The sequence below is a fragment of the Globicephala melas genome, chromosome X, assembly GCF_963455315.2.
Source record: "Globicephala melas chromosome X, mGloMel1.2, whole genome shotgun sequence".
Taxonomy (NCBI): Eukaryota; Metazoa; Chordata; class Mammalia; order Artiodactyla; family Delphinidae; genus Globicephala; species Globicephala melas.
This window is the reverse complement of record NC_083335.1, coordinates 14382635-14407398: the sequence shown is the minus strand read 5'-3', so window position 1 is coordinate 14407398 and position 24764 is coordinate 14382635. Positions and strand designations below refer to the sequence as shown.

Sequence of the window (24764 nt, the reverse complement as noted above, 5' to 3'; positions counted from 1 at the left end):
CTGTGGAGCTGTGGAGCCCATGCAGGTAGAGACCCTTTCGCCCTAGACTGGAAGTCCAGCCTGGGTCTTAACTCTACCACGAGCTGGTTTGTGTGATCTTGGGCAAGTCACAGCCCTTCAGCATTTTATTTATAAAATGAAGGAGTTAGACAGGATGACCTCTAAGGCTCTTTGAAGCTCTAACAGGCCATGAGATCCTGTGGCAAGGATATTTGAGGGAGGGAGGAGTCTGAGAGGAGGAGGGATGCCATAAAGCCGCCTTGGTGACTTTGAATTTCCAGTTCTTTCCCTGATGGCTTCCCAAACAGACCAAAGTGAAAGCGATTCAAAAGGAGCCCCGGGGCGTAATCATTCTCATTAGAAGAGATCCTCCAGGTGTCTTTGGGGCTACAGGGGAGCAGGTAGGTTGGCTGTTTGAGATGTTGTCAGAGGTCTCAGTTTCTGGTGTTGGAGAGTTTGGTGTGAAATTCACATAATTAAACCTTAAAGAAATTGTCTTCCCCCATAGCACCTTGTGACCCCAGTGGAGCTTCTGAGCAAAAGAAAGGGAATTCAGTATCTTGCTCCTAATAATATTTGACACAAACCACCCAGAATGAAAATTAGAAGCCCTCTAACCACAGAGATATATCATTGAGGGGAGAGATACATCTAGAGGAGTGCCGAGGGCTGAAGGGCAGGTAAGAGCAGAGGGTACAAAGTGGCTGAGAAAACCCAAGGGAGGGAGAACATTCTCTCTTTTCCGAGACCCTCCGGGCTAGAGAGCTAGGGTAATTTTTGACCTAGCTGTCCTTGTGTGCATTGCTGTGAGCTTTTATGAAGTATTTATGTATGTAGCAGTTTATGTTTCACCAAGTGCTTTACAATCCCTTTTATTTGGCTTGGTAAAGTTTTCCTGGAATCCCATCTATTTTACGATCAGCAGAGTCACTTTTGTTTGCTTAGCACCTCCCTGTGTACGGCCTCACACAATAGGCCACTTATTCCGGCAGGAGAGCAGGTGCAAAGAGTCAAGGAGCTAAAGGCACCTGCAGCTCCTGGGGCAGTTGGAATGGGGGTGGTTTACACTTCAGTTCACCTTTCTTTCCCTCCGTTATCCTTTAGTTTTATTGCTGGCAACTAGAGAGCGGCAGTGCCAGGCTTGGACCTGCCAAGGGCAGAGCTATTCTGCTAGTCAGACCTTGGCAGTGTGGTAGGCTCTTTCCCCTGTGCTCGTAGCTCTGTTCCGGTTCCTCTGGCCATGCCCACCGTGGCCACTGTCTTCCACCAGGCAAACACCTGCTGAGTGTGTTTCCTTCTGCTACCCAGGGCTCTGACTGCAGCTTAGATTCTGGGGCTCTGAGGCTGATTTTAAGAGAAGGCAGCAGAAGTGACGGCTCCACTTTCTTCAGACCAGACCTTTCAGCGTCCTTGGGCAAGTCTAACACCTTATTCTTGCTAGTTCCTTCTTCCTCCCATCAGTCACAATGGCGTTCTGTGCCAGCTCTCTGGGTGTCATGATGTGATGTAGGCTGCTGTGTGTGTCCTCGGCTCATGAAGTGGTAGAGCTGCATGCTCTCAATCACAAGTTTGCAGGGGAACCCAACACAGTCACTAGTTGAAGATTTCATTTTCTGAGGACCAGATCTGCCAAAGCCAAAACCAGGATCTGGTCCATGAAATACAAACTGGAGATAATGAGCTAGGACATTGGAAAATTCAGTACCTCCAACTGTCACGGTTCTGTGGCTGAGCACAGGGCTGTGTAAGTGCTTAATAGGTAAGTGTGGAATAAAGGGTATTTGCATTCCATACTGATGGAAGACAGCAAATCCTTTCTCTGACCCCCAAAACTGAGAACCTAGAAATTTCACCATCAGATTTGAAACCCTCTCAAAGTTATTGCCTTGACCATACAAATATAACAGATGGGTTAGAATATTTGTTTTCACAACAGTAAAATCTCATTAAATCAGGCCCAGAAGTGGGCCAAAGTTTACAGTATTGGAAAAGGGTTTGTGATGCAAATTGATATTGCTAGCAGGTGTGTATCTTGGGTGGGCTCAGTGTCAGGGGCCCAGTGATTGGTCCCTGGGGATGGGACAGAGGCTGAAGGAGTGGTGCTTGGGCTATGGGAACTGTCCTGTCTGGCTGGCCCGAGTGGGAAGTGACCCACCACCTGAATACTGATGTTTGCTGGGGCACCGGCAGGAACTCTGCCGTTCCCTAGCTAGCCGTTGGTTTCCACAGTGGCGCAGTCTAGCAGGTGGGACACAGGGGCAGGTTTTCCTGGCAGGACCCAGACAAAAGTCCAGTGTAAGACAGGTCCTCAGTCACTGGCTGCAGGTTTGGGGGGAAGACCCCAGGGGAACAGACTGACAAGAGCTGGGCCGAATGGGTCAGAGTCTCCACCGCCGAAGGTGAGCTTCGGGTGAGGTCTTCAGACTCAGTTCAGTTCAACAGATGCTTATTGACTGCCTACTGTGTGCCGGGCACTGGAGAAAGCAGAGGACTGACTTGGGGGTGAATACAAACGAGGAAACCAAGGTGGAATTCAGGCCGTATGGCCCGGGAAAATATAGTGGGCAAAAGGAAGTCACGCCTGAACATCTGAGATTCACTCCAAAAGCATGAAATACTGGCTCCGAGGAGCAAAAGACTAATTCCAGAGACTGGGGCCTGATAGGCCGGGCAGCTAAGCTATCACCTTCCTGCCTTTGTCACCATTGGCTCAGGATCTCGGGAGGGGCCTAATCCTGCACATTGAAGGTTTCAGAGCCTGTAAATGACTGTGGCTAAGACAGCAGAAGCTAACAGCAAAATAGTGGCAGGAATGTTGAGCTTGCTTTTAAAGTATTTCAGCAGTACCCATTCATGTGAAAACAGTTTATCCTTTGCTCATAATCTTTGGCGGTTCATTAAATAAAGTTCAGCAGGACATCCGACACAACAGTTAGGAGGCTTTCCTTTGTGAAACGCAACGCGAGAAAAAGGTTCACAAGTCACACTCTTCCCTAACTCAGACGTTGCCTCTCCCTCAAACTGGTCTTGGGTCAGTGAAGTGTGATTGGAAGTGGACTTTGAGAGTCCCGTTCTTCATTTTGAAGATCGCTGCATTAAAGAATAGATGTTTGTTGGAGACCCCGCAGGGACCCAGGACAAACAAAGCAGTGTTCCAAAGAGAATGATTTGAAAAAGTGACTTTTCTGTCACAGAGCGGAGGAATATGAAATGTGGTGGGAGGAGACAGTGAAAAGGCTTCTGACACCCAAAGTTGATCACTTGGGAAACTTACCTATCTGCCCTGGGCCACAGGTAAACGATCTGTTCTTCAGTGGACTAAAATTAATTCTGAACCATTCGAAGTCCTAACCAGTAAGTTCTCCGCCTCAGGTGCCCCATCCCCTGGAAGCTTTGTGAAGACATCTCTGCTCAGTGCTGGCTACTCACACTTTCTTAAGTCCTCTCAGTGCGGGGACGAGCAGATTTAAAGCTTCCCCTAACTATTCATTGCAAGGTTTACTCATCCTCCCTCAAGAAATCCTCTTCCGAATAACATTTATTGAACACCCATTGTGTGTTGGGTGCTTTCACATAATAATACAAGCCCTCTCATAGATGTGCTGAGCCCTCCTGTAAACACTTCACCTATGTTATCTCAGTTTACTAACATTCATTATATCAACTAAGCCTCAAAACAAATGCAGGTGGCATTTAAGCTCAAGTTCAGCAGGGTTTAGTTACTTGTCAGAAGTCACACAGTACCAGCTTTTGAACCTATGTCTTGACTCCAAGGCCAGTGCTTATTCCACCACGTGACTCAGCCTTTCTAAAATGTATTGTCTTTGCTGCCTCAGTAAACTATGTAGACCAGACTAAATTTTACGTCTTAAAAATAATTATTGATCATTATTTTGAAAATCAGTTACTTTCATACAGTGTTGTCATGTGTTGAGGTGTGTGACCTGTTCTTTGACCCCTTCTTCTTGGCTCTTCTATTTGGGGGAAGTTACAGCTCCAGTCACGTTCCACCAGCAGCGCTGCCAATAATAATTTGCGTGGCTACTGCTTGATCTCTCTGGGGCTCAGTTTGCCCATCTGTTAACAGGAGTGCATTGAACTAAATGATTTCGGGGGTCCTTTCCAACTCAAATATTTTTGAGTTAAAATCTAACTTAAAAAAAAAACCAAAACTACAAAACAGGTAAAGATCATTTCCTTTTCATTTAACTCCAGTGGGACAAGAAAACATCTGGTTTTCCGGGCTACTTCTCTGGGCTAGAAGGACTCGGTAAATGAGTTTGGGGTGATTTAGTAATAAATCCCCATCACACGCCTTGCTCTGACATTTCCACCCCCAATTATTGAGCTTTGAATTACATATTTTTTGTTGTTTTTATAAGCCTTACACTGGATCAAATTCCTTTCCTCCTTGGTATGTTCCCCTCAAGGACACCCCTCAGAGAACCCTTCACCAGCCCTGCTTGCCCTGGCTTAGTATCCTGGCCGCTTGTGGTCAGGGCTCAAAGCCCAGAAAGCAGTTCACACCAGCGTTCCCACACATCAGGCTCTGCCTATCCCGCAGTTCTCGCAAGAATCACTTTTGCTTCCTTATTTACTTTTCTCTCTCCTTACCTCCAGGCTCCTCTACAGAGTCTGCCTCTTCAGACAGACATTCAGGGGCTCCCATCTCAGGCATTTTCTCTCTGTCTCCCCACAGCCACAGACTCTTCTCCCTGTGGTGGGCGATATCAACTCCTCAAGCTTTCCTCACCATCTGGAAAATATTCTTCGCTTCTCTAGGTCTAAATGACTTCTTGATTATATTCCAAGACCAATCTTTTAGTCTCTCCTCACAGTGAGGTTTGAAAATAGGCTGAAAACAGATTCTAATACAGTTATTCCCTTACATAGGTAATGTCCACTAAATGAGGTATAAATGGGTTTACATCTCCCTGATTTCTTCTCTACCTTTTGCTTCCTTTCTGTTGAAATCTATTTGTAATTTCTGAAAGGCTATTGTTTGAGAATAGAAGTACTTCTTGGAGTACTATGGTCATACCTGTTTCTAGCACTCTCCTGGCTGAAATTTGCTCTGAAGTGGTACTGCTGTACCAACAATTATGAAAAACATTTTTCTTTAAATATGTGCATAAATAAATGAGAAGCAAATTGTTGCTTTCTTTATTAAGCATATTTACAAAATTCAGCTATTTCCACCTTTATTTTTCTGTTCATTTATGTAAATTAGACTGCATCTTGCATAGAAAAAGAACACTTTCTCAGGCCTATTAATAAGGGTTTTCTACCCTGTGTTCTAGTTTTTTTATTCATTCATTTATTTATTTTCAGCTGTGTTGGGTCTTCTTCGTTGCTGCGCACGGGCTTTCTCTAGTTGCGGCGAGCAAGGGCTGCTCTTCGTTGCAGTGCGCGGACTTCTCATTGCGGTGGCTTCTCTTGTTGCGGAGCTCGGGCTCTAGGCACGTGGGCTTCAGTAGTTGTGGCACGTGGGCTCAGTAGTTGTGGCTCGCGGGCTCTAGAGCGCAGGCCCAGTAGTTGTGGAGCACGGGCTTAGCTGTTCCAGGGCATGTGGGATCTTCCCAGACCAGGGCTGGAAACCGTGTCCCCTGCATTGGCAGGCGGATTCCCAACCACTGTACCACCACCACTAGTCCCTCTAGTTTGTTTTTAAAGCTACTTACACTCTTTAAATTATACCATTTTTCACAGTGATTGTTGCAGCCAGAGTACTTTCCAAGGAAACAGTCTGATAAATTACTGAGTTTGGGTAAAGGGCTACTTGCAATACTGCAGTCTCGCCATAAGATGGCGCTCTGAGAATGTGAGAGCTGTAACTTATTGTAGGTCATCTATAACCCCAGCAGCAACGTGAACTTAAATAATTGGTGGGGGGAGGGGGACAAGTTGGTTTTTCTAAGACTTGCTTTCAAATACTTGCCACTAGTCTAATGCCTAGGGGAAGAAGGAAAGTGAATTTTCTAGGAACTTCTCTCTCCAAAATCAGCAACGTGCATTTAAGGAACCTTTTAAAGAAGGAATTTCTTCTAAAGGTGGGAGTTATGATGCTAACTACTTGGGAAAGTCCCTCTCAGGGTCTCAGTTTCTTCATCTACCCGATGAGTGGATTGGACAAGATGCACTCTTAAGTGTGCTTCCATTTTGAATGTTCTATATTTGAATCCACTACACCCGTGCTGCCTCAGCCAGTACAGAGACAGGAAGAAAAGATTGCCCATTTTACACGTTTGACTCTATTCCTCTTCTACAAGTGCTCTCTTTGCTTCAACTGTCCCAAGACCAGCACTCCCAGATGTCCTGTTTTAATTAGGTTCCTTTTCTCTTTGCAGCTTTTGCACAGGTTTTCCTCCCCCCGCCCCCCCGCAATCCCTGACCAATCTGCCTGAACAGAGGCATGTCCCCCTTTCACTTCACAAATCAGGTTTGCTTGGAATTAAGGCAGTCATTTTCGTGCTAAGCAGATACCACACTGGGTGGGGGAAGGAGACACCACAAGTAGTGCTTAAAGGTGACACTTCTGACATCACACCTAACATGTCCAGTTAAGAAAAGTTTCCATTTAGGAGGTAGGAACTTCTCTCTACTTTTCCTCCTCCACTGGCCCGTATTCGTTGCCAGAACCGTGTCAAAGCTTTAGGAAAAAGCAGTGTTCTGGAGAGAGGACAATTAATCTAATTAGAGATGAGCGTTACTAAGCAGATAACCCATCCTTAAAATCCCGCATGGCCGTCAGTGTCCCCATTCCTGACACTCTAGGCAGTCTGAATGAGGAGACTTGTGGCTGCAGTGACTCATCCTCATTCAAAGCCTGTCACGAACCATTGTGCACCAGTGGCACAGAGGGAGTGAGTGGAAGTGAAATGTTGAATTAATTAATTCATTAATGCACCTCTACAGAGACACCCCTAACTGAGTCCCCTCTGGCCTTGAAGCTCGGAGTGTGCATGTTACCTAAAATTCCCTGGGGTTACATCACATATGTTGCATTGCTGCAAGGCAGGGAGACATTCTCCAGCATTCATTTGCCTATTGTCCTTAGAGATTTCAGATCACCTTTGGTGTTTGTCTAGTGCCGGGTGGTGGTGGTGGTGGTGGTGGTGGTGGTGGTGGTGTATTACTTCTCTAACTTCAATACCTTATCTTTCAAGAATGCAAATATTTCACTGAATAGTGATGCTGTTGGATTTCTGTTTGGGAGAAGAAACTCCATACACAGGGCTCTCCCCAAGGGCTTTTGAAGGGCAAGCCCAGGAATCTGCTGAGTAGATAAAGACAGCAGTTGTTGCAGGCACTGTTGCAAGGCTTGTAGACCATTACCAGTAGCTGGCTAATTGTCTCATACAATGGGGCAGTGTGGTGTGGAAACGTCAAATATTTAGTCAGCATGCATTATCTCTAAGGAAGCAATAGCAGCAGAGTGGTTAAGAACAGAGGCAGCGGGACATGGACTCAAAGGTTCAAACTCCAGCTTTGCTATTGACTAGCTGTGTGACCTTGGGCAAGTGGCTTCACTTTGTGCCTCAGCGTTCTCATCTGCAAGAAGGGGCTGATGATAATACTGTCTACCTCATCGGGTTGTTAGGATTAGGTGTGGTGATGCAGGGTGTTTTTTTCCTCAGTGCTTGGAACAGTATTTGGCACAGAGAAAGCACTCAGTACTTTCAGTACTGAGCAGCTTGTGTTATTACAACACCAGGAGGTGCTTTAGGTGGTACAAAAGAGAACTAACCAAGCCTCTGCCTTCAAAGAGCTCACAGCCTATAGGGGCTGGCAGATGAATGTACGTAAAAGGAGCACGAGCAACTCAGCATGGTACCCACAATACATTTGGGTACAAGGGCAGCAGTTCAGAATGAACCACAGTGGTTCTAGGAGGCCCTCAAGTCCCATCAGAAGAGGACTAGGCGTCTGCCGGGAAGGTGGGTAAGAACTTGAATGGCTTTTTTTGCCTCCGTTTTGAGAGGAGGTACTCAGAATAATGCACATTCTTAGTCACATCCTCACTAATATATTGACTGTCCTTTTGAAATAGACAGGCTAGCGTTACCTCATTGAAGAGTAGAAAACATATAAGCTGTGTTTAACCTGACGAAGTAGAATTTGTGACCTGATGATAGCCATCTGAGGTGTGAAGGAATTCCAGGCTGACATTGTGTATATTGGCCCAAATATGTGTTCTCATAAGAAATCACCTTAAAACCAGGGTTCTAGTGAGGGCCAACATAACTCTTATTAACAAGAAAGATTTCCCAGAGGCCCTGAGCTATGCATAGGAGTTAGGCCCACTTTTTATTTTCCTTTTGTTTGTTTTTTGTTCTTTTTTTTTTAATTTTATTTTATTTATTTTTTTATACAGCAGGTCCTTATTAGTTATCCATTTTATACACATCAGTGTATACATGTCAATCCCAATCTCCCAGTTCATCACACCACCTGCCCCCCCCCCAGCCGCTTTCCCCCCTTGGTGTCCATATGTTTGTTCTCTACATCTGTGTCTCTATTTCTGCCCTGCAAACCGGTTCATCTGTACCATTTTTCTAGGTTCCACATATATGCGTTAATATGCGATATTTGTTTTTCTCCTTCTGACTTACTTCACTCTGTATGACAGTCTCTGGATGTTCTTTGTTCTTGCTATGGTTGTTTTGTTTTGTTTTGTTTTGCCTTAAAAATAACTACTATATAAAATTTCGCTCATTAAAAATTAAATTATTTTAAGATTTTAAAGTGTAAAAGACATAGAAGGACATAAAAGAAAAAAGTCAAACTTCCTCCAAAATCTTACTCACTGGAAGTAACCACTTTTACCATTCTTTTATGGAGCCATCTAAAAATTTTCTGTGTATATTTGGACACATATAAAATGTATGAGAGTAATGCGTATGCAGACCCATTTTTACCGCAAATAGAATCACACTGTGTACATTCTTAACCAGTACTTGTATTTGTTACAATGTATCTTGGATTTGGTTCTATATCAACACATATAGATCTACTTGTTCTTTTAATGTCTGCATAGTATGCCATTTTAACACTCGTGGCTTTTAAGATTCTGCTCTACATTTTGTCTGGCTAAGGAGAAAGAGTAGAGACGTAAGAAACAGAACATGATATTGGGGATGGGGGAGAGAGATTGAGACACCTAAAGGGACAGGGCAAGATCAGAGTTTTTGAATAGTTTTAAAATAGTGCCACTAAATTTTAGCAGCTGTAGACATCAGTCGAACCAGTACTTTTGGTTACTGCTTCATGGAGTAAATAAAATAAAGTTTTAGAGCTAAGCCATAGGCCAGCTCTTCCCAACACTTCTGTAACCAGAAACCATGCTTAATTTACTAGAGTCTTTTGAGGATTTAAATAGCACATGGATAGAGCAGAACAGTGGATGCTATTTCGACTTTCAGAAAGTTTGGCAAGCTTTTAAACTCAAAGCTGTTTTTAAAAAATTGAGTCACGATGGGACTGGGGAGCAGTGTTTAGTGCTGTCTCCTTAGCACCAAGTCCATGGCTTGGAGGTAAGAAACAAAAAAAATAGAGCTAAAGGGGCATTTTTCTGAATGGCAGAAAATAGACAGTAGGGCCGCAAGGGATCAGCTATGGGACTAATTTGACTTAATATTTATAAATGATTTGGAAGAGGCAGTACAGGGCAAAATCACTAAGTTGGCAGATGTCTTTACAGTATTCCAATGAGGATAATAAACTTCAGGAAGAGGTTTGTTTTGTAGGAGTGGGCATAAAAGCGGCCGGCAGGCTTCGATAGGAGCAAAGCCCAGGGAAATGTCTCTAGGGACACATTCCTGAAGTTCATTTCAGAAGATTTATAATGAGCCTTACGTCTTTCCCTGTCACTTGGGTCTCTGCTTCAGGTATCAGTAGATGTAAAGAAGAAGGAGATGGAGTTGGCAGTATCATCAAGAGGGAGATTATATTAAACAGGCAGCATTATATATGAACAAAAAAAAAGGAGGCTAGTGGGGAGCTGGTTCACACCAGATATATAAACAAAGAATGTTGCTTTAATACAGCCCCGAAAGGCAATTGGTATTTGATGGTTGGTGATCTGTGTGTTCACTAACTTTTAAAGTTAGGTAAGCTGAATGTGTTAGGCTACCATTTTAGAAGAAATGCAATCAGATGTTCTCTTCAACGTTCCTACAAAATATTTTTCTTCTCAGAAGATGACTTTCAGTTATAAAAGTCAGACCTTGATTTCCTGACCTCCTCTGCTATCATGCGTGGTAGCATCGAATCATGTCCTTAGTATTGGCAGATGCATTATATTATGGAAGGGAGCATCTAACACGGTCAGATCAATATCTTCTGAAGTTGTGAAATTTTCAGTAATGAAGAGATAATGAGGTCTTCCCTGTCACCTCACACTGTGGATGAGAAGCTCAGATGAGCTGAGTGATACAAAACTGCTATGTAAAATGCTGTGCAAAAATACAGTAGTATTAATGATTCATTGCATGTCATAATTTGGGATTAGAAATACAAACTGATTAAATTCTAGAAACTTATGCTTTATAGATATTAATGTAAATGTACAAAGAGTGGTATGCGAGGATGTTCTTTGCAGCATTGTTTATATTAGCGAAATATTAGAAATATCTCAATTGTTTATCAGTAAGGGATTGGATAAATAAATTATGATCTAGCCATACAGAGGAATAAGAACAAGGCAGTTACTTATGTTCTGACGTGGAAATATATTCAAGATTTATATTAAGTGATAAGTTGCAAATCAATATGACTAGTATGATTCCAGTTTTGGTTAAAGCTACATGTTAGTATATGCATGTGAAAACCCCTAGAAGAATACCTATCAAACTGTTAACCATGGTTCTCTCATGGAAGGATAGGATGATACAAGAAATTTTGCTGTGTGCTTTGCTTGTTTCTGTACATTTGAATTGTTTATAATGAGCACTATTATTTTTGTAATTAAAAATATTAGTAAAAGAAATATGAATTTACCCTTAATTCTACTGCGTTTTTGTAAATTTTTTTAAATGTATAAAGTAGGAGCAAAAAACCTGCAAATTTTTCCATTTCTTTAAGAAAATATTCCATTATCAGGATGAGCAAAAAGCAAAAAAGGGATCAAAAACCTCTTCCCACTTTGGTAACAGTGTTCTGGTCTTTCTACATGATGGAAGATAAAGGAAGAAATGAAATCTGTTTCTTGTTCTGTTTTGCGTTTGTTTGCTTTGTTTTGCAAGATGAGGAGTAACTCTACGTAGAGGTCTGGAGCCATGGGGGCAGCGAAGCAGTCACCTCAGTAGTGAATTACTGTCCCAGTCAAAGTTGCCAAAGCCCCACACTGAAAGGCAGAATTGCCCAGGATTGTTAATATCCCCATTCTCGCGTTGGTAAGGATGTCCATAGATACCCTGAAACTTCAATCCTGAAGCGAAAGCCTATGGTTTATCCGGGGACAGCAAGTTAAAACCTTCCCTTGAGCTGGTGTCCTGTCTTCCCGTGGAGAACACAGACAGAAGCTGGCCGGCATAATTTATGCTGCAAATGGCTTAGGAAAGCGTCCTGAAAAGCAACCCAGCTCCCAGACCTGCAGGAAATGATGGGAGGAAGAAGTGGAGAAGAAGGAAGAGGTAAAGAACACGCAAGAGCCTTTCTTCTTCAAATGAGTAGAAAGCGTACTCAGAGTTAAGGACCTTCCTGTGTGCTTCCCTGGCCAAGACCCAGCAGCTCCCTTAGCATAGCTCTTCTCACTCTGCATGCTCTCTGGACTGTACACTAGACTGAGGGCACAATAAGGACAGAGACCTTGTCCGTCTTGTTCATTGGTGTATCTCCAACACCTAGAAGAAAAGGATGTTGAGTGAATACTTGTTGACTGTTGAATGTTCTCTACTGCAGATAGACCCTATCTGGAGCGGTCTACCTTTGTACCATGCAGTCATCCCATGGGTTGGAAGGCTGAAGAGAGCTTGCGGTCAGCTTGACCATTGGTGCCAAATGCAGTCAACTTGCACTTTGCTTGGAACTCTCTTGTGACAAACCTTTTCTTTACCTTCGTGTTTCCCAGATACAGCCAAAAGGCAGCAAGAAATGGAATGAAAAATCAGTTCAACCTCCATGAGCTGAAAATGAAGGGCCCTGAGCCAGTGGTCAGTCAAATTATTGACAAACTGAAGCACATTAACCAGGTATGTGTGTATCCAACAAAAAATAGAAATGGCAGAAAAGTGGTGGATGGATGATGTCCAGTGTTCAAACTGTATTCTTGGGCTTTTGGAGAGGCAGCCATTGTTCATTTTCTTCAGATTCTCTCTGCTAGAAAAGGACTTCTGACCCTTGTTTTCCACCCCACTTTTAAATTATAAAGAAAACATTGTAATATAAGAGAAAACAGAAGGAAAAGCACTTCTCACAACCCAACTAGTCTATTTTGTTTTCATTTTCACACGTTCTTTTTTAATATTTGTTCATAAAATCACACAGACTTTTTACATAATTGGAAGTATACAAGTGATTTCTAGTTCTTAAAATGAACACTATATTGGAAACACTTTTTCATGTTGCCATATATCTTCATATTAATCATTTTCTGTGGCCGCAGAAGATTCCTTTAAGTATTAATTATAATTAATCAATCTGCTTTTGCTATGCATTCAGATTGCTTCAAATTTTTGCCATTATAAATAAAGCTACCTCTCCTGCATAGCGCTATCTCCTGATCTTAGATCATTTTCTTAAAATACTGGGGTTATTGGGTTAAAGGATGTGAGCATTTTAATGCATGTTTCCAAACCACTCTCCAATGGGGATATATCAGCTTTCACTGCCACCAGCAAGATACGAGAGGACCAGCTTCACTGCACCCTTGCCAACTTCTGACTCACTGCCATGCACCGAGACACCCACAGATTCCCTTAACCTGTACACAGTTTCTCCTCTCAGAAGGAGTTTAGTAACTAAGACACAAATAGAAGTTAGTTGTACCATCTGCTTGTGATTGCTTTGTGGCCACAATTTTTTAAATGCCATCAAAAATGCCACCAGATACCAGAGTGACAGTGTTCTTACCCCACGGTCCATGGGTGGGAAGGCGCTGGCACCACTGACTTCTATTTGTAGCCTAGGAAGAACTTAATGAAACTAAAATCCTTATGCAAGGACAGAGGTTTCTGTATGACAACGCTGGCATGATTTCATTTTTTAATATGAAGTTCAGCAGTGACATTTTTGCGGTTTTTAGAAAATATTTGGAAGGGCTTTCTAATAGTGGTGTATTTCACTGCAAATGGCATGTGAAAGTATTCACTACACTTTGGAGTAATAAATAGCTGTTCCTGCTGCTGAGCACAGGATAGTGGCAGTATTTGCATAACAGATCCTTCTTTTGGTGAACTCACAACCTCACTAAGCTCTATAAAGCCTGGTTAGATATAGTATGATTATTTCAAAACACACCTCTGAAGAATTCAGAGCACGGTGTAAACCACTCACTGCTGAACTGGTGTGCTTTACCTGGGGACGATGGCAGTATTGCTCCTCTGAATTATTTCCAGATTATCTCAAACCAAATGTGTCTGTGTGGCTCCACTCCACTGGCTAGACCCAAGCACTGGTGAGGCTAAAATCTCAGGGTCCGTTACTGTGCCCCTAATTCTAAATGAAGAATATTGTCCACAGATCTCTTTGGTCAACAGACGTTAAGGAACACCTACTGTGTGCTCAGCCAGGTACCAGGGAGTTTGAGGATTCAAAAGAAGTCTAACCTGTTTTCACAGCTTCCTTGGAGGAGACGCACAAGCATGGAAAGTGCTTAAATACAAATAAAAGGCAGCCTATAATGAAGAGCCAGGCAGTGACGCTGCTCGTCAGTTTTGGGTGGTTTGCTTAGGCCTAAGGTGGACTAGGCTAGTGTAAGAAGGATTTCATAAGAAATATCAGAGAAAGACCTGTGACTGGATGCCCACCGTGAAAAAAGGGAGAGCTGCATCAGACCATATGATCCAATAGTCACTAAAAATATTTATAGCAAGCCCCTTTAGTAAAGACTTTGGATGTTTGATATTAATGCTGTGGGAGACCATGTAATATCATGAAAAGAAGATGGGCTTTGGATCCAGATGGATCTGAATTCACCTGTGTATCTTACTAGATATATAACCTTGGGCAAATCATTCAACCTCTCTGAGCTTTAGTTTTCTCATCTATAGTACTTAGAGTTGTCAAAACTGTCCCTTACAAGGTCATTATGAGGATGGGATATTATATCTATGTATCTATATCTATTTATATTATCCCATTATATAAAATTTATATATAATTATACATTTTTACATATATACACAAATATATAATTGCACATGCGTGACACAGTTAAGATGATTAGTCCATTCAGGATTTTCTCTATAGGCAGGACTTGAGTGAGTTTGAAAGGGAGCAGTATTCTAATACTTTTTGCCAGTCTAATTCTGCCACCCAAATTTTGGGTGGATCAAAAAGATCCCTTTAAAAAAAATAAAAATAAAAAAAAAAGATCCCTTTGATGCATCTCTCTTCTCTCCCATATTGTTTCCTTCTTTCTATTTACACTAACTTCCAGCCACAAAAACTGAAGCCACTTCATATGTAGCGAGGTGTATATTGTCAGTGTCGGAAAGGTCACCATTATAATTACGTTTGCCATGGATGTATGTGTGAACATTTTTGGTTCCCTTACAAATACCATTGAGCAACCAATTAATTCTCATTGATAGACCAGTTTTACCTGTTTCAATTGAGCTGTTAAATTGGTTGGGCTCCAAACACCCACACTGATTTTTTTTTCTCATCTGTGTTGCTTTACATGGCCAAAACATGTCTTCTTTCAGACCCTCAATAAAGTTCATATTTTGGCCATGATTCAATCTGAAAGTGAGGTACTTTAGAGAAGTCATAAAGAAGAATGTTAGGATGGTGATGATGATAATGTGTTGTATTTGTATAGCATTGAACCATATTTCAAGGTGCTTTCATGTCCTAAAAGTCTAACTGCTCATGTTGGAAAAAATATCCAGCCTGGAATTGTATAAGGTATAGTACTGTCAAAGAACCATGCTTTTCAGGAACTCATTGTTATCCTTGGATATTATTTCATCCTCACTACCTCCTGTGAGGTAAGTGATGTTTGTCCCTTTTTTTTTTTTTTTTTTTTTTGCGGTACGCGGGCCTCTCACTGCTGTGGCCTCTCCCGTTGCGGAGCACAGGTTCTGGACGCGCAGGCCCAGCGGCCATGGCTCACAGACCCAGCCGCTCCACGGCATGTGGGATCTTCCCGGACCAGGGCACGAACCCGTGTCCCCTGCATCGGCAGGCGGACTCTCAACCACTGCGCCACCAGGGAAGCCCTGTCCCTTTTTTATAGCTAGGGAAACTGAGGCAGAAAGCCATTAAAGGCTGTGCAGACATGCTGCCAAAACATCCGGTAAGTTCAGTTGAAAATTCAATTAATCATCCGGATGTTGTTTCCTGTACACGGCCCAACATCTGGATTCACTGAATGCCTGGCTAAACTGACCTGAAGTTTTAGTGATGAGGAGCTAAAATCAAGTTAACTTGCCCCGGTTCACATGGAAGTGAGTGCTGAATCCAGGAGTGTAACGTTACTTTCCTAAGCCCCTCACTTGGTGCTGCATCTGTTAAACTACAGTAGGATGCTCCAACGTACACAGCTATAAACGCGGAGACGCTTCTGTCTGTGCCCATGTGTGTCCCTCCAGATGGACTGTAGCTAGGCCGTTTATGAGCACATCCCAAAATAACTCTTCACTTTCTTCCATGGAAATTCTCAGCTGCCTCCTTTCAGGTTATGGTTACTGTTGATAGCACTGGAAATAATATATTCACTAAGGGAATAATGTAACATTATTTCCATATTGACAGTCTCACGGTGTAACCTTGAGGGGATGGGTTCAGGGTCAGGCCTGGGCCCCTTTCCTGGGAAGGCCTGCAGGTGTGGAATGTCCTCCTCTCCTCCTTCCAAGCCATAGTTCTTGTGTGACATTCCCACGATTGGAAATGAGGACCCTTTTTATTTCCTTTTCAGGTTCTAATTTGTGTGAGGATTTATTGTCTAGTGTTAGGAGAGGAATTGAACTCTTTTAAGTCTTCAGTGTCAGTCCTGGCATTTGCTGGGCCATATTGCTTTAAAAAAACCAAATTTTGTTTTTCTTAGTATCCTGCTCCAGGGCTCCTGCATGGAGAGAAGGACCCACAAATACCAGGAATGATCACAATACATTCTTTCCCACATGACACTGTGGGCCGTTTGTCCTCTAACCCAGTTCTGTTGGTAACATTTTCTCTCTAAGAGTAGCTATGTGGTTAGTGTTAATTTAACAGTACCTAAACTGCTACAGAAGTTATTGTTCCCAAGGAGAATCTAGCTTTTTTATTGTTTTTCCCGTTTCAGTTCAGGTTCAAATGAAATTCCAGAAATTGTTTCCCTGCCTGTTGTAAACAGTTGAAGCCACAGCAGTCAATACCTGCTCATTTAGTGTCAGAGCTTTTCATTCAAAGTTGGATAAAGTCTCATCTGTTTGGGATGGTTGAAATACCCAACTGAATGGTGGGGGTGTGGACGAGGTAGCCTCTTAAGATTCCTTCCAGCCGTGTGATTCCGTGATTTGTGGCTCAAGGTCAGGCTTTAACCCAGCACCCTCTTGTGAACAAGTCTTGTGACTTTATTCTCTGCCCTGCCACTCTTTTTTTTTTTTTTCCTGCCACTCTTTTTAAAACACCCTGTTCCCAGGTCACCCCTTTCTACTTCGTAACCTCTCATCTTTTCAGAGATTCTTCCCTTCCCACCCGTCTTCCAGCCTGGGCAGATGGAACTTAAACTTGCCCTTCCCCCCATGCAATTCTTCTGTTCTACTGCCTTGTTTTCATTAGGCTATGAAAACATTAAACTGTACAAACACTTTGGCATTTATCACCTTTCTCCAGAATCAGATAGGTGACCTGCCTTCACATCTTGTTAGCCGTGTGACTCCATAGGAATGATAATAATTCTGCCATAAATTTGCATAGCACAATTCTGTTTGTAAAGCTCTTTCATGTACATTACATAAATTGATCTCCACAGTGACTCTCAGAAGCAGACATTATTACCTAGATTTACCAGATGAAGAAACTGTGGGCACTGGAAGTCTAAGTGATCTTCATATAGTAAGTGGTAGAACTAGACCTAGAATCCAGGATACTGGCTTTCAGTCTCTGTGCTCTTTCCTTCGACATCTTTAAAGCCAAGGCACACCTTGCTATGGTTAGTATGATCCATATATAAAAGATGCGTAGAAGTACAAAGAGCAGAAAGTCCTCAATTTGTCTAATGATTTCCAAGTCCCTAATATAGTAATGTCTGTGGTCTGAAGCTCCAAAATCAGCAGCAAAGAAAGAGTCAGCACGTTGTTTACCAAGTCTCAGTTGGGAAGAGTCTTAGAAAACTGACCACCACAGAATATGGTGTGGAAACTGAGGCACTTTGAGTTATAGACAGCAGACAGACTTTTGATTAGCTATCTCGAATTCATAAAATGATTTTAAATGGTCGAAGAAAATTTTAAATGTACAGCAGAGAGTGGAATGTCTCCACTTCCATCCCCCTTCACCAATACCTGAAAAGTATGTTTTAAGATGCCTGACAGATTACTCTGGTGTCATGAAAAGACACTGACTTTTGAAACAGAAAGTTACACATTTTGTTTTATAACTTTATTTATTTGTTTGTTTATTTTTGGCTGCGTTGGGTCTTCATTGCTGCACGCGGGCTTTCTCTAGTTGCGGCGAGCACGGACTATTTTCATTGCGGTGCTGGGGCTTCTCGTTGCGGTGGCTTCTCTTGTTGTGGAGCACGGGCTCTAGGTGTGTAGGCTCAGTAGTTGTGGCGCATGGGCTTAGTTGCTCTGCAGCATGTGGGAGCTTCCCAGACCAGGGCTTGAACCCGTGTCCCCTGCATTGGCAGGCGGAGTCTTAACCACTGCGCCACCAGGGAAGTCCCAAAAGTTATACTTTTGATCAGTTAATTAATAAAGTTGTTACATGTCAGAAAAGTACCCAGGACATACCTTAGTATGTAATTTTTTAAAATCTCTAAATGAATCTCAGGCATGATCGAAAATGCTTTGAGTAACTTTTTCCATAGTCTTCTCACAGTAAAACCAGTGAGGGTCATAAAATGCTAGCCTACTCCAGTGGTTGCTAGAAAAGCTAACACTGATCTAACATTTCTAAACAAAAGGAGAAACCTTTTGAGAGTCAAATTTTAAAAAAGGCCTTTCCAAATGAAAAGATGTGCCAGTGTCTGTCACACTTCTTCACATGCAAATAGTGTGGCAGAACTCTAGTAAATGCCATTTCCATATGGAGCCACAGTGTGTGTGTGTGTGTGTGTGTGTGTGTGTGTGTGTGTGTGTGTGTGTGTGTGTGAAAGACAGAGTATCTACAATGGCATGTTTGGTTTTTTTCTTTAACATCTTTATTGGAGGATAATTGCTTTGCAATCGTGTGTTAGTTTCTGCTTTGTAACAAAGTGAATCAGTTATACATATATATATATATATATATATATATATATCCCCATATCTCTTCCCTCTTGCGTCTCCCTCCCACCCTCCCTATCCCACCCCTCTAGGTGATCACAAAGCACCGAGCTGATCTCCCTGTGCTATGCGGCTGCTTCCCACTAGCTATCTGTTTTACGTTTGGTAGTGTATATATAAGTCCATGCCACTCTCTCACTTCGTCCCAGTTTACCCTTCCCCCTCCCCGTGTCCTCAAGTCCATTCTCTATGTCTGCGTCTTTATTCCCGTCTTACCCCTAGGTTCTTCAGAACCACTTTTTGTTTTGTTTTGGTTTGGTTTGGTTTAGAGTCCATATATATGTGTTGGCATACGGTATTTGTTTTTCTCTTTCTGACTTACTTCACTCTGTATGACAGTCTCTAGGTCCATCCGCCTCACTACAAATAACTCAATTTCATTTCTCTTTATGGCTGAGTAATATTCCATACAGTGGCATGTTAACAAGAGCCAATGAATGACTTCTGAGTTACAAAAGGACAATGTGAATTGGTCTTTAAATACCAGACCTAGACTCTGTGGAGCTAAACATGATTTCATGAAGCAAAAGGGAATTAGCTGATGCGTTCCAAAACACATTTATCATTAAAAAAAACTTCTGTCATTTTGCTTAATAGACTGAAAAATAATTACAGTGTCTGGTGGCTTTGGGGAGCATGTGTTTTTAATATCTTAATTACTATGTACAGTTTAATAATAGTGCACCAAGATGAATTCCCAAGTACTTCATATTAAATTTCTTGAAAATGAACTATTTGCTTTATTTAGAATATACAGGATTAAAGGTACTTAAATTGGGTCATGTATTTTAGTCCTTGCACATTAAATTAAATTATTCAAAAATGGAAGATGAGTCAAGAGTGGTAGGCCAAAACGTTGTTGATAGCAGTGTTGTGGTGATCTTGACTTAGCAATGAAGGAAAATACATGATCCTTTTTCATTGCAGTATTGTACTCTTTCATAAACTTTTTTTTAAATTAATTAATTAATTTATTGGGTCTTCATTGCCGCGCCGTCTTTCTTTAGCTGCGTCGAGTGGGGGCTACTCTTCGTTGCGCTGTGCAGCCTTCTCATTGCAGCAGCTTCTCTTGTTGCGGAGCACGGGCTCTAGGTGTGCGGGCTTCAGTAGTTGTGGCACGGGGGCTCAGTAGTTGTGGCTCATGGGCTCTAGAGTGCAGGCTCAGTAGGTGTGGCTCGCGGGTTCAGTAGTTGTGGCTCACGGGCTCTAGAGCGCAGGCTCAGTAGTTGTGGCGCACGCGCTTAGTTGCTCTGCGACATGTGGGATCTTCCTGGAACAGGGCTCGAACCTGTGTCCCCTGCATTGGCAGGCGGATTCTTAACCACTGCACCACCAGGGAAGCCCCATATACTTTTTTTTTTTTAGTAGGAAGTATTAGAAGTGTTAGCTATGGGAAGACAGGTTTTACATATGAAAAGGGAATTCTATCAAATTATGAAGACTACTATGTTTACAAAGTTAGAAATGTATTTCCAAAATATCTATGAAATCCATAGGGTCTCATATTCTATTTACATCTACCTACTGACCAAATGCAACACAGCAAACATAAGCAGTTACAAATGATTGCTCTCTACCCCCATAAACCTGGATTATAAGCAGTATATTGGTATATGTATGTTCAAATACTATTTGGAAACTCAGAGACAACTTTTACCCAGATATATTTATGAATATATATATATATATATCCTGCCTCTGGACTGTCAGCTCCTTAAGTCTGGGATCATGCATACAACTCTTTGTCTTCTGTGGCACCCAACATAGTGGCATATACAGAATAGACCCTCATATACAGTATTTTATTGATCAGTTCATTCAAAGAATGCAACCTGTGCTGCCCTCAATTTATTTCTAAACTTTGATTTAATTTAAGATACTTTTCATATTCAGTATTAACCAGTTTCTGTGCTAAAGGGCAGTGTTACATAAGTGCAGGATTATAGTTTGCAGGGGCCTTTAGGTCATAGGGTCCAACCCTCTGATTTTATAGATGAGGAAATGAAAGCCAAGAGAGTGGAATGACTTGTCCAAAGTCATGCTGCTAGTAAATGACAAAGCTGGGACTGGAAAGTGAACAGATCAATATTGTATAGTGACTTTGCTCTGCTTCCAAAGGCTCTCGTATAATGCAAAACATGCTTGCAGACATGCAAACACATTTTCTTATACAGTACTCCCGATCATAGCAGAAGCCCCTACTTAAGCCGTTCATCTTTGGAACAGAAAGTGATATAGCACGAGGCATGAATTTGCCAAGTTTTTATCTCTTATCATATCTATTAACTAGTGTTTGGTCGTAACAAGTACACATCAGTGCCTCCTGCCTCATTCAGCCCAGTGAGCAGTTGTTGCATGTGGGTTGGGAGTGGGGGTGGGCTCTCTGCTGGGATCACTGGACCAAAACCAAGCAGATTCAGCAGGAGCTGTTGCTCCTGGTCTTATACCCACTCATAGAGTCTGACTTGGGCTCCTGTCCACATTCAGGATTAGTCATCCTTTCACTCTCATGCTCTGAATCTCAACTCCTCCACCTTCCTGGGCACCCTGTAATAATTTATCCAGTGCCTTCTCCCTCCTTCCAGATGGCAAAATTAGCACCATATTAGTCAGTGGGTTTCTGTGCCAGTTAACTCAGTTGTTTAGGCAGTGTATTCAGATCATATTCCACGGGGAGTAGAGATGTGGGAGAGATGCTGCGGGGGTTATTCTGAGTCCCCCGTTCCTGTTTTAACCAGAGCATGTCTAAAATCTGCTTTACATATGGGTCTTCTAAGTAAGATTTCACTTAAACAAAGGGTTTCAACTGCTAAAACGATAAAACGTCTCAGGGAGCCCTCGAAGCTAATGTTAAAGGTTTAATCCCATATGAGCCATTTCTTCGTTTGAGCATTCACTCAATGAAGTACTAAGTATCTGCAATACACAAGGCAGTCACAGAATGCCTTCCAGTCCCCATTAGGCACCTCCTAAAATGAATTGTTAGTTAAAATGGAGACAACATGGAAAGTATGAACGGCTTGGTGGTGACATTATTCCTATTGGAAGTGATGTTCCTATCGGAAGGCCCATTATTTTTTTCTTTTCTGTACACGGGCCTCTCACTGTTGTGGCCTCTCCCGTTGCGGAGCACAGGCTCCAGACGCGCAGGCTCAGCGGCCATGGCTCACGGGCCCAGCCGCTCTGCGGCATGTGGGATCTTCCCGGACCGGGTCACGAACCCGTGTCTCCTGCATCGGCAGGCGGACTCTCAACCACTGCGCCACCAGGGAAGCCCGCCGTTATGCTTGTACTAGTGAGCCATAAGCATCTTCTTTGAAGCTGAAGACCAACACAGCTGAGTTTTCCTTGCCCATGTCATTAGGATTTTGCCAAAGTTCAATGGGAATAAAGCTAGCTTCTCTACAGAGAGCAGATACTTTTGCCCCTGGATGGCAGCCCCATGTTGACTGGCTCAGCCAAAGGTTTGGCCTTACTCCTTTATGCCTATGGTTATTTGAGACCTAACCTTCAACTGTAAACTTACTTGCCGTACGACCAGGGGTGTTTCCATATTCCATGTAGACTCAGTGTTAGTACTTAGTGAATGTGAAATAATAATGATGGGGTCGATTCTGTATCCCTCACTATATGCTTTCTTTAGATAGCAACCACAGTGATTTTGCATAGCAGGTACTAAGTGGAATATTTCCAGCAGAGTTGTAATTAATGTCCAAGGTGAAAATTGCATTATTATTCATATGTACTTCATCTTATTGGATACTTTCCTAACATAGTTAAAGTATGATTTTATTTGTGTAATTAGTTGATCTAGATATTATTTTCTTCACAGTCCATATTTTGCTAGTTCATCAGTTTTCAAGGTACTATCTATTCTGTACCATGGGTAAGCAGTTGACAAAACTGAAAAAGCTAAGAGAATTACCACTGTGGTATGTCATAGATAATGAGGCCCAAGTTCAGATCAGTTATATCCCAGGGCACTGAAGAGTCTTCTGGTTATTATCATGGTATCACTATTAGCAAATTTTGAGTCATCATAACAAGTAAAAGAAGAACCAAAAGACTGGAGACAGGCACAGATTTTTACCCTCACCTTTAATACAAAGTGGAAATTGGACTGGAAACCACAAGTCAGGGAGCCTGGTATCACATGTTCCCAGAATTCTAGACTAGAGTCTTGGAGAGCGTGAGCGTTCCGAAGCCACCGTGGGCTCACTCCGAACAAATCAGGCCACTTCCGCTTATGTGTGTGTGCATGTGCTGCAGACATGGTATATCGAGATTTCGGCAAAGTGTTTGATAGAAATTCCTATGATCGTTTTTAAACAAGTGACACAAAATGTTGGCTAAGTAATCATATAGTTGGGTAAATGTGTAGCTGATTAACCATCATTCCTAAAGAGTGTTTTCTTAACGTATCAGTGTCAGCCTGGAGAGAGGCTTTTAGTTGTTTGCTTTGACCTTTACTGCCTGAAGTTTTTACCAGTGACTTCACTGCAGACAGAGAAGGCATACTTCTAGTATTTAGTGATGGCATGAAGCTAGATGGGGTTAGCTAATACGTAGATAACACAATCAGGATCTAAAAATGTCTCAGTAGGATGGAATGGCAGAGAAAAGTAGCAAAGTGAAATGTTACAGGGAGAAATGGGAAGTATTACACGGAGATTCACAAACATGACTTAGCCGCTCTTTTGATGGTGGGGCCGTTATTGGTGGGGGGAATGGAGGGAGGGGCATGCAAGTAAGTAGCTAGAGAAATATTTGGGATTGTAAAGTTCACTATTCCACATGAGTTTTTAATAAACTAGTACTACCTGTTTCGGTTGTAAAGTCTTATTGGTATGTGATTTAGAGTCATAATGAGAAATTTGAGAGCCATAACACTGTGTAATCTAGTTTGGGGGAAAGTACAAAGGCTTTAGAACCAAACATAGATCTATGTTTAAGGCCCAGATATGTCACTTTGTAGTTGCCTAGCTAATGGCCAAATTATCTAACCTCCCTGTACTCAAGTCTCCTAATCTGTGAAATGGGTATACTACAATCTATCCTGAAGGGTTAGTAGATGTGTTAGAGATGATGCATGTAGTAACACAATAAATTAAAGCTATTCTTCTTCTTTATATTATGATAGTATGAAGAGTTAACATAAAGGAAAGTCAGAAGTAACCTTTTTTTTTTTTTTTTTTTTTTTGCGGTACGCGGGCCTCTCACTGTTGTGGCCTCTCCCGTTGCGGAGCACAGGCTCCAGACTCGCAGGCTCCGCGGCCATGGCTCACGGGCCCAGCCGCTCCGCGGCATGTGGTATCTTCCCGGACCGGGGCACGAACCCGGGTCCCCTGCATTGGCAGGCGGACTCTCAACCACTGCGCCACCAGGGAAGCCCCAGAAGTAACCTTTTAAGTGGCTTGATTCACTTTGCCTCAACTTATCACTTTCTGGAATGTAGAGACTACAACTTTTCTAGTTTGGGTTATTGTTTAAATGATTTTAGAATTTTACACATAATTATCTAAACCGTAAAGGTTCTTGGAAAAATATATCTAGCCAATCTTCGACAGATTTTTAAACTATTTAAAGTTTGGTTTGGCTCAGAGTAACTGAATGGAAAATGAAGATGATAAATTTTAAAAAGTATATATACATATATACATACCTATATATGTTCATATGTACATATATATACATATATATACGAAGGAGTGTGTGTTTAAGTTCCTCAGCTTTTCCCAAGATTGAACTCTGCCCTGAAGTGGAGCATCTATAAATAGGCAGGCTATCCTTAGAGTACAGCTTAGAGATCTTACAGATCATGGTCCTGAAGTCCCATTTTAATCTTCAGCCCCACCAGGACCTTTCATGGAAGGATGGTATCAAGTGAAGAGACTTCAGAGCTATAAAGTTCAGGGCAAGTTCATCTGCATTCCTTTTGCATCTTGCTCTCTGGTTGAAGATGGTGAGAGGTTCCTATATTTAAAACCCGGCTGACCTGATATCCTTATTGGCAGAGGTCTCGCAGGAGGTATTTAGAATGATTTTGAGCGGCATTATAATATGTTCGTGAGTGTGTGTATTTCACATGCCGACAGAGCAGAAAGAATTCACAGGGCTTGGGGCTACTAG

At 42.3% G+C, this 24764-nt stretch overlaps 1 protein-coding gene across 1 annotated transcript in view; it reads left to right on the top strand.

Moving 5' to 3' along the window:
* Positions 1-24764, top strand: part of GPC3 (glypican 3) — a 442250-nt gene that overhangs the window by 301324 nt on the left and 116162 nt on the right. Inside the window, exon 6 of the mRNA XM_030849089.3 lies at positions 12071-12191. Coding sequence (XP_030704949.1) covers positions 12071-12191 — 121 coding nt within the window. The remainder of the gene's footprint in view (positions 1-12070; positions 12192-24764) is intronic.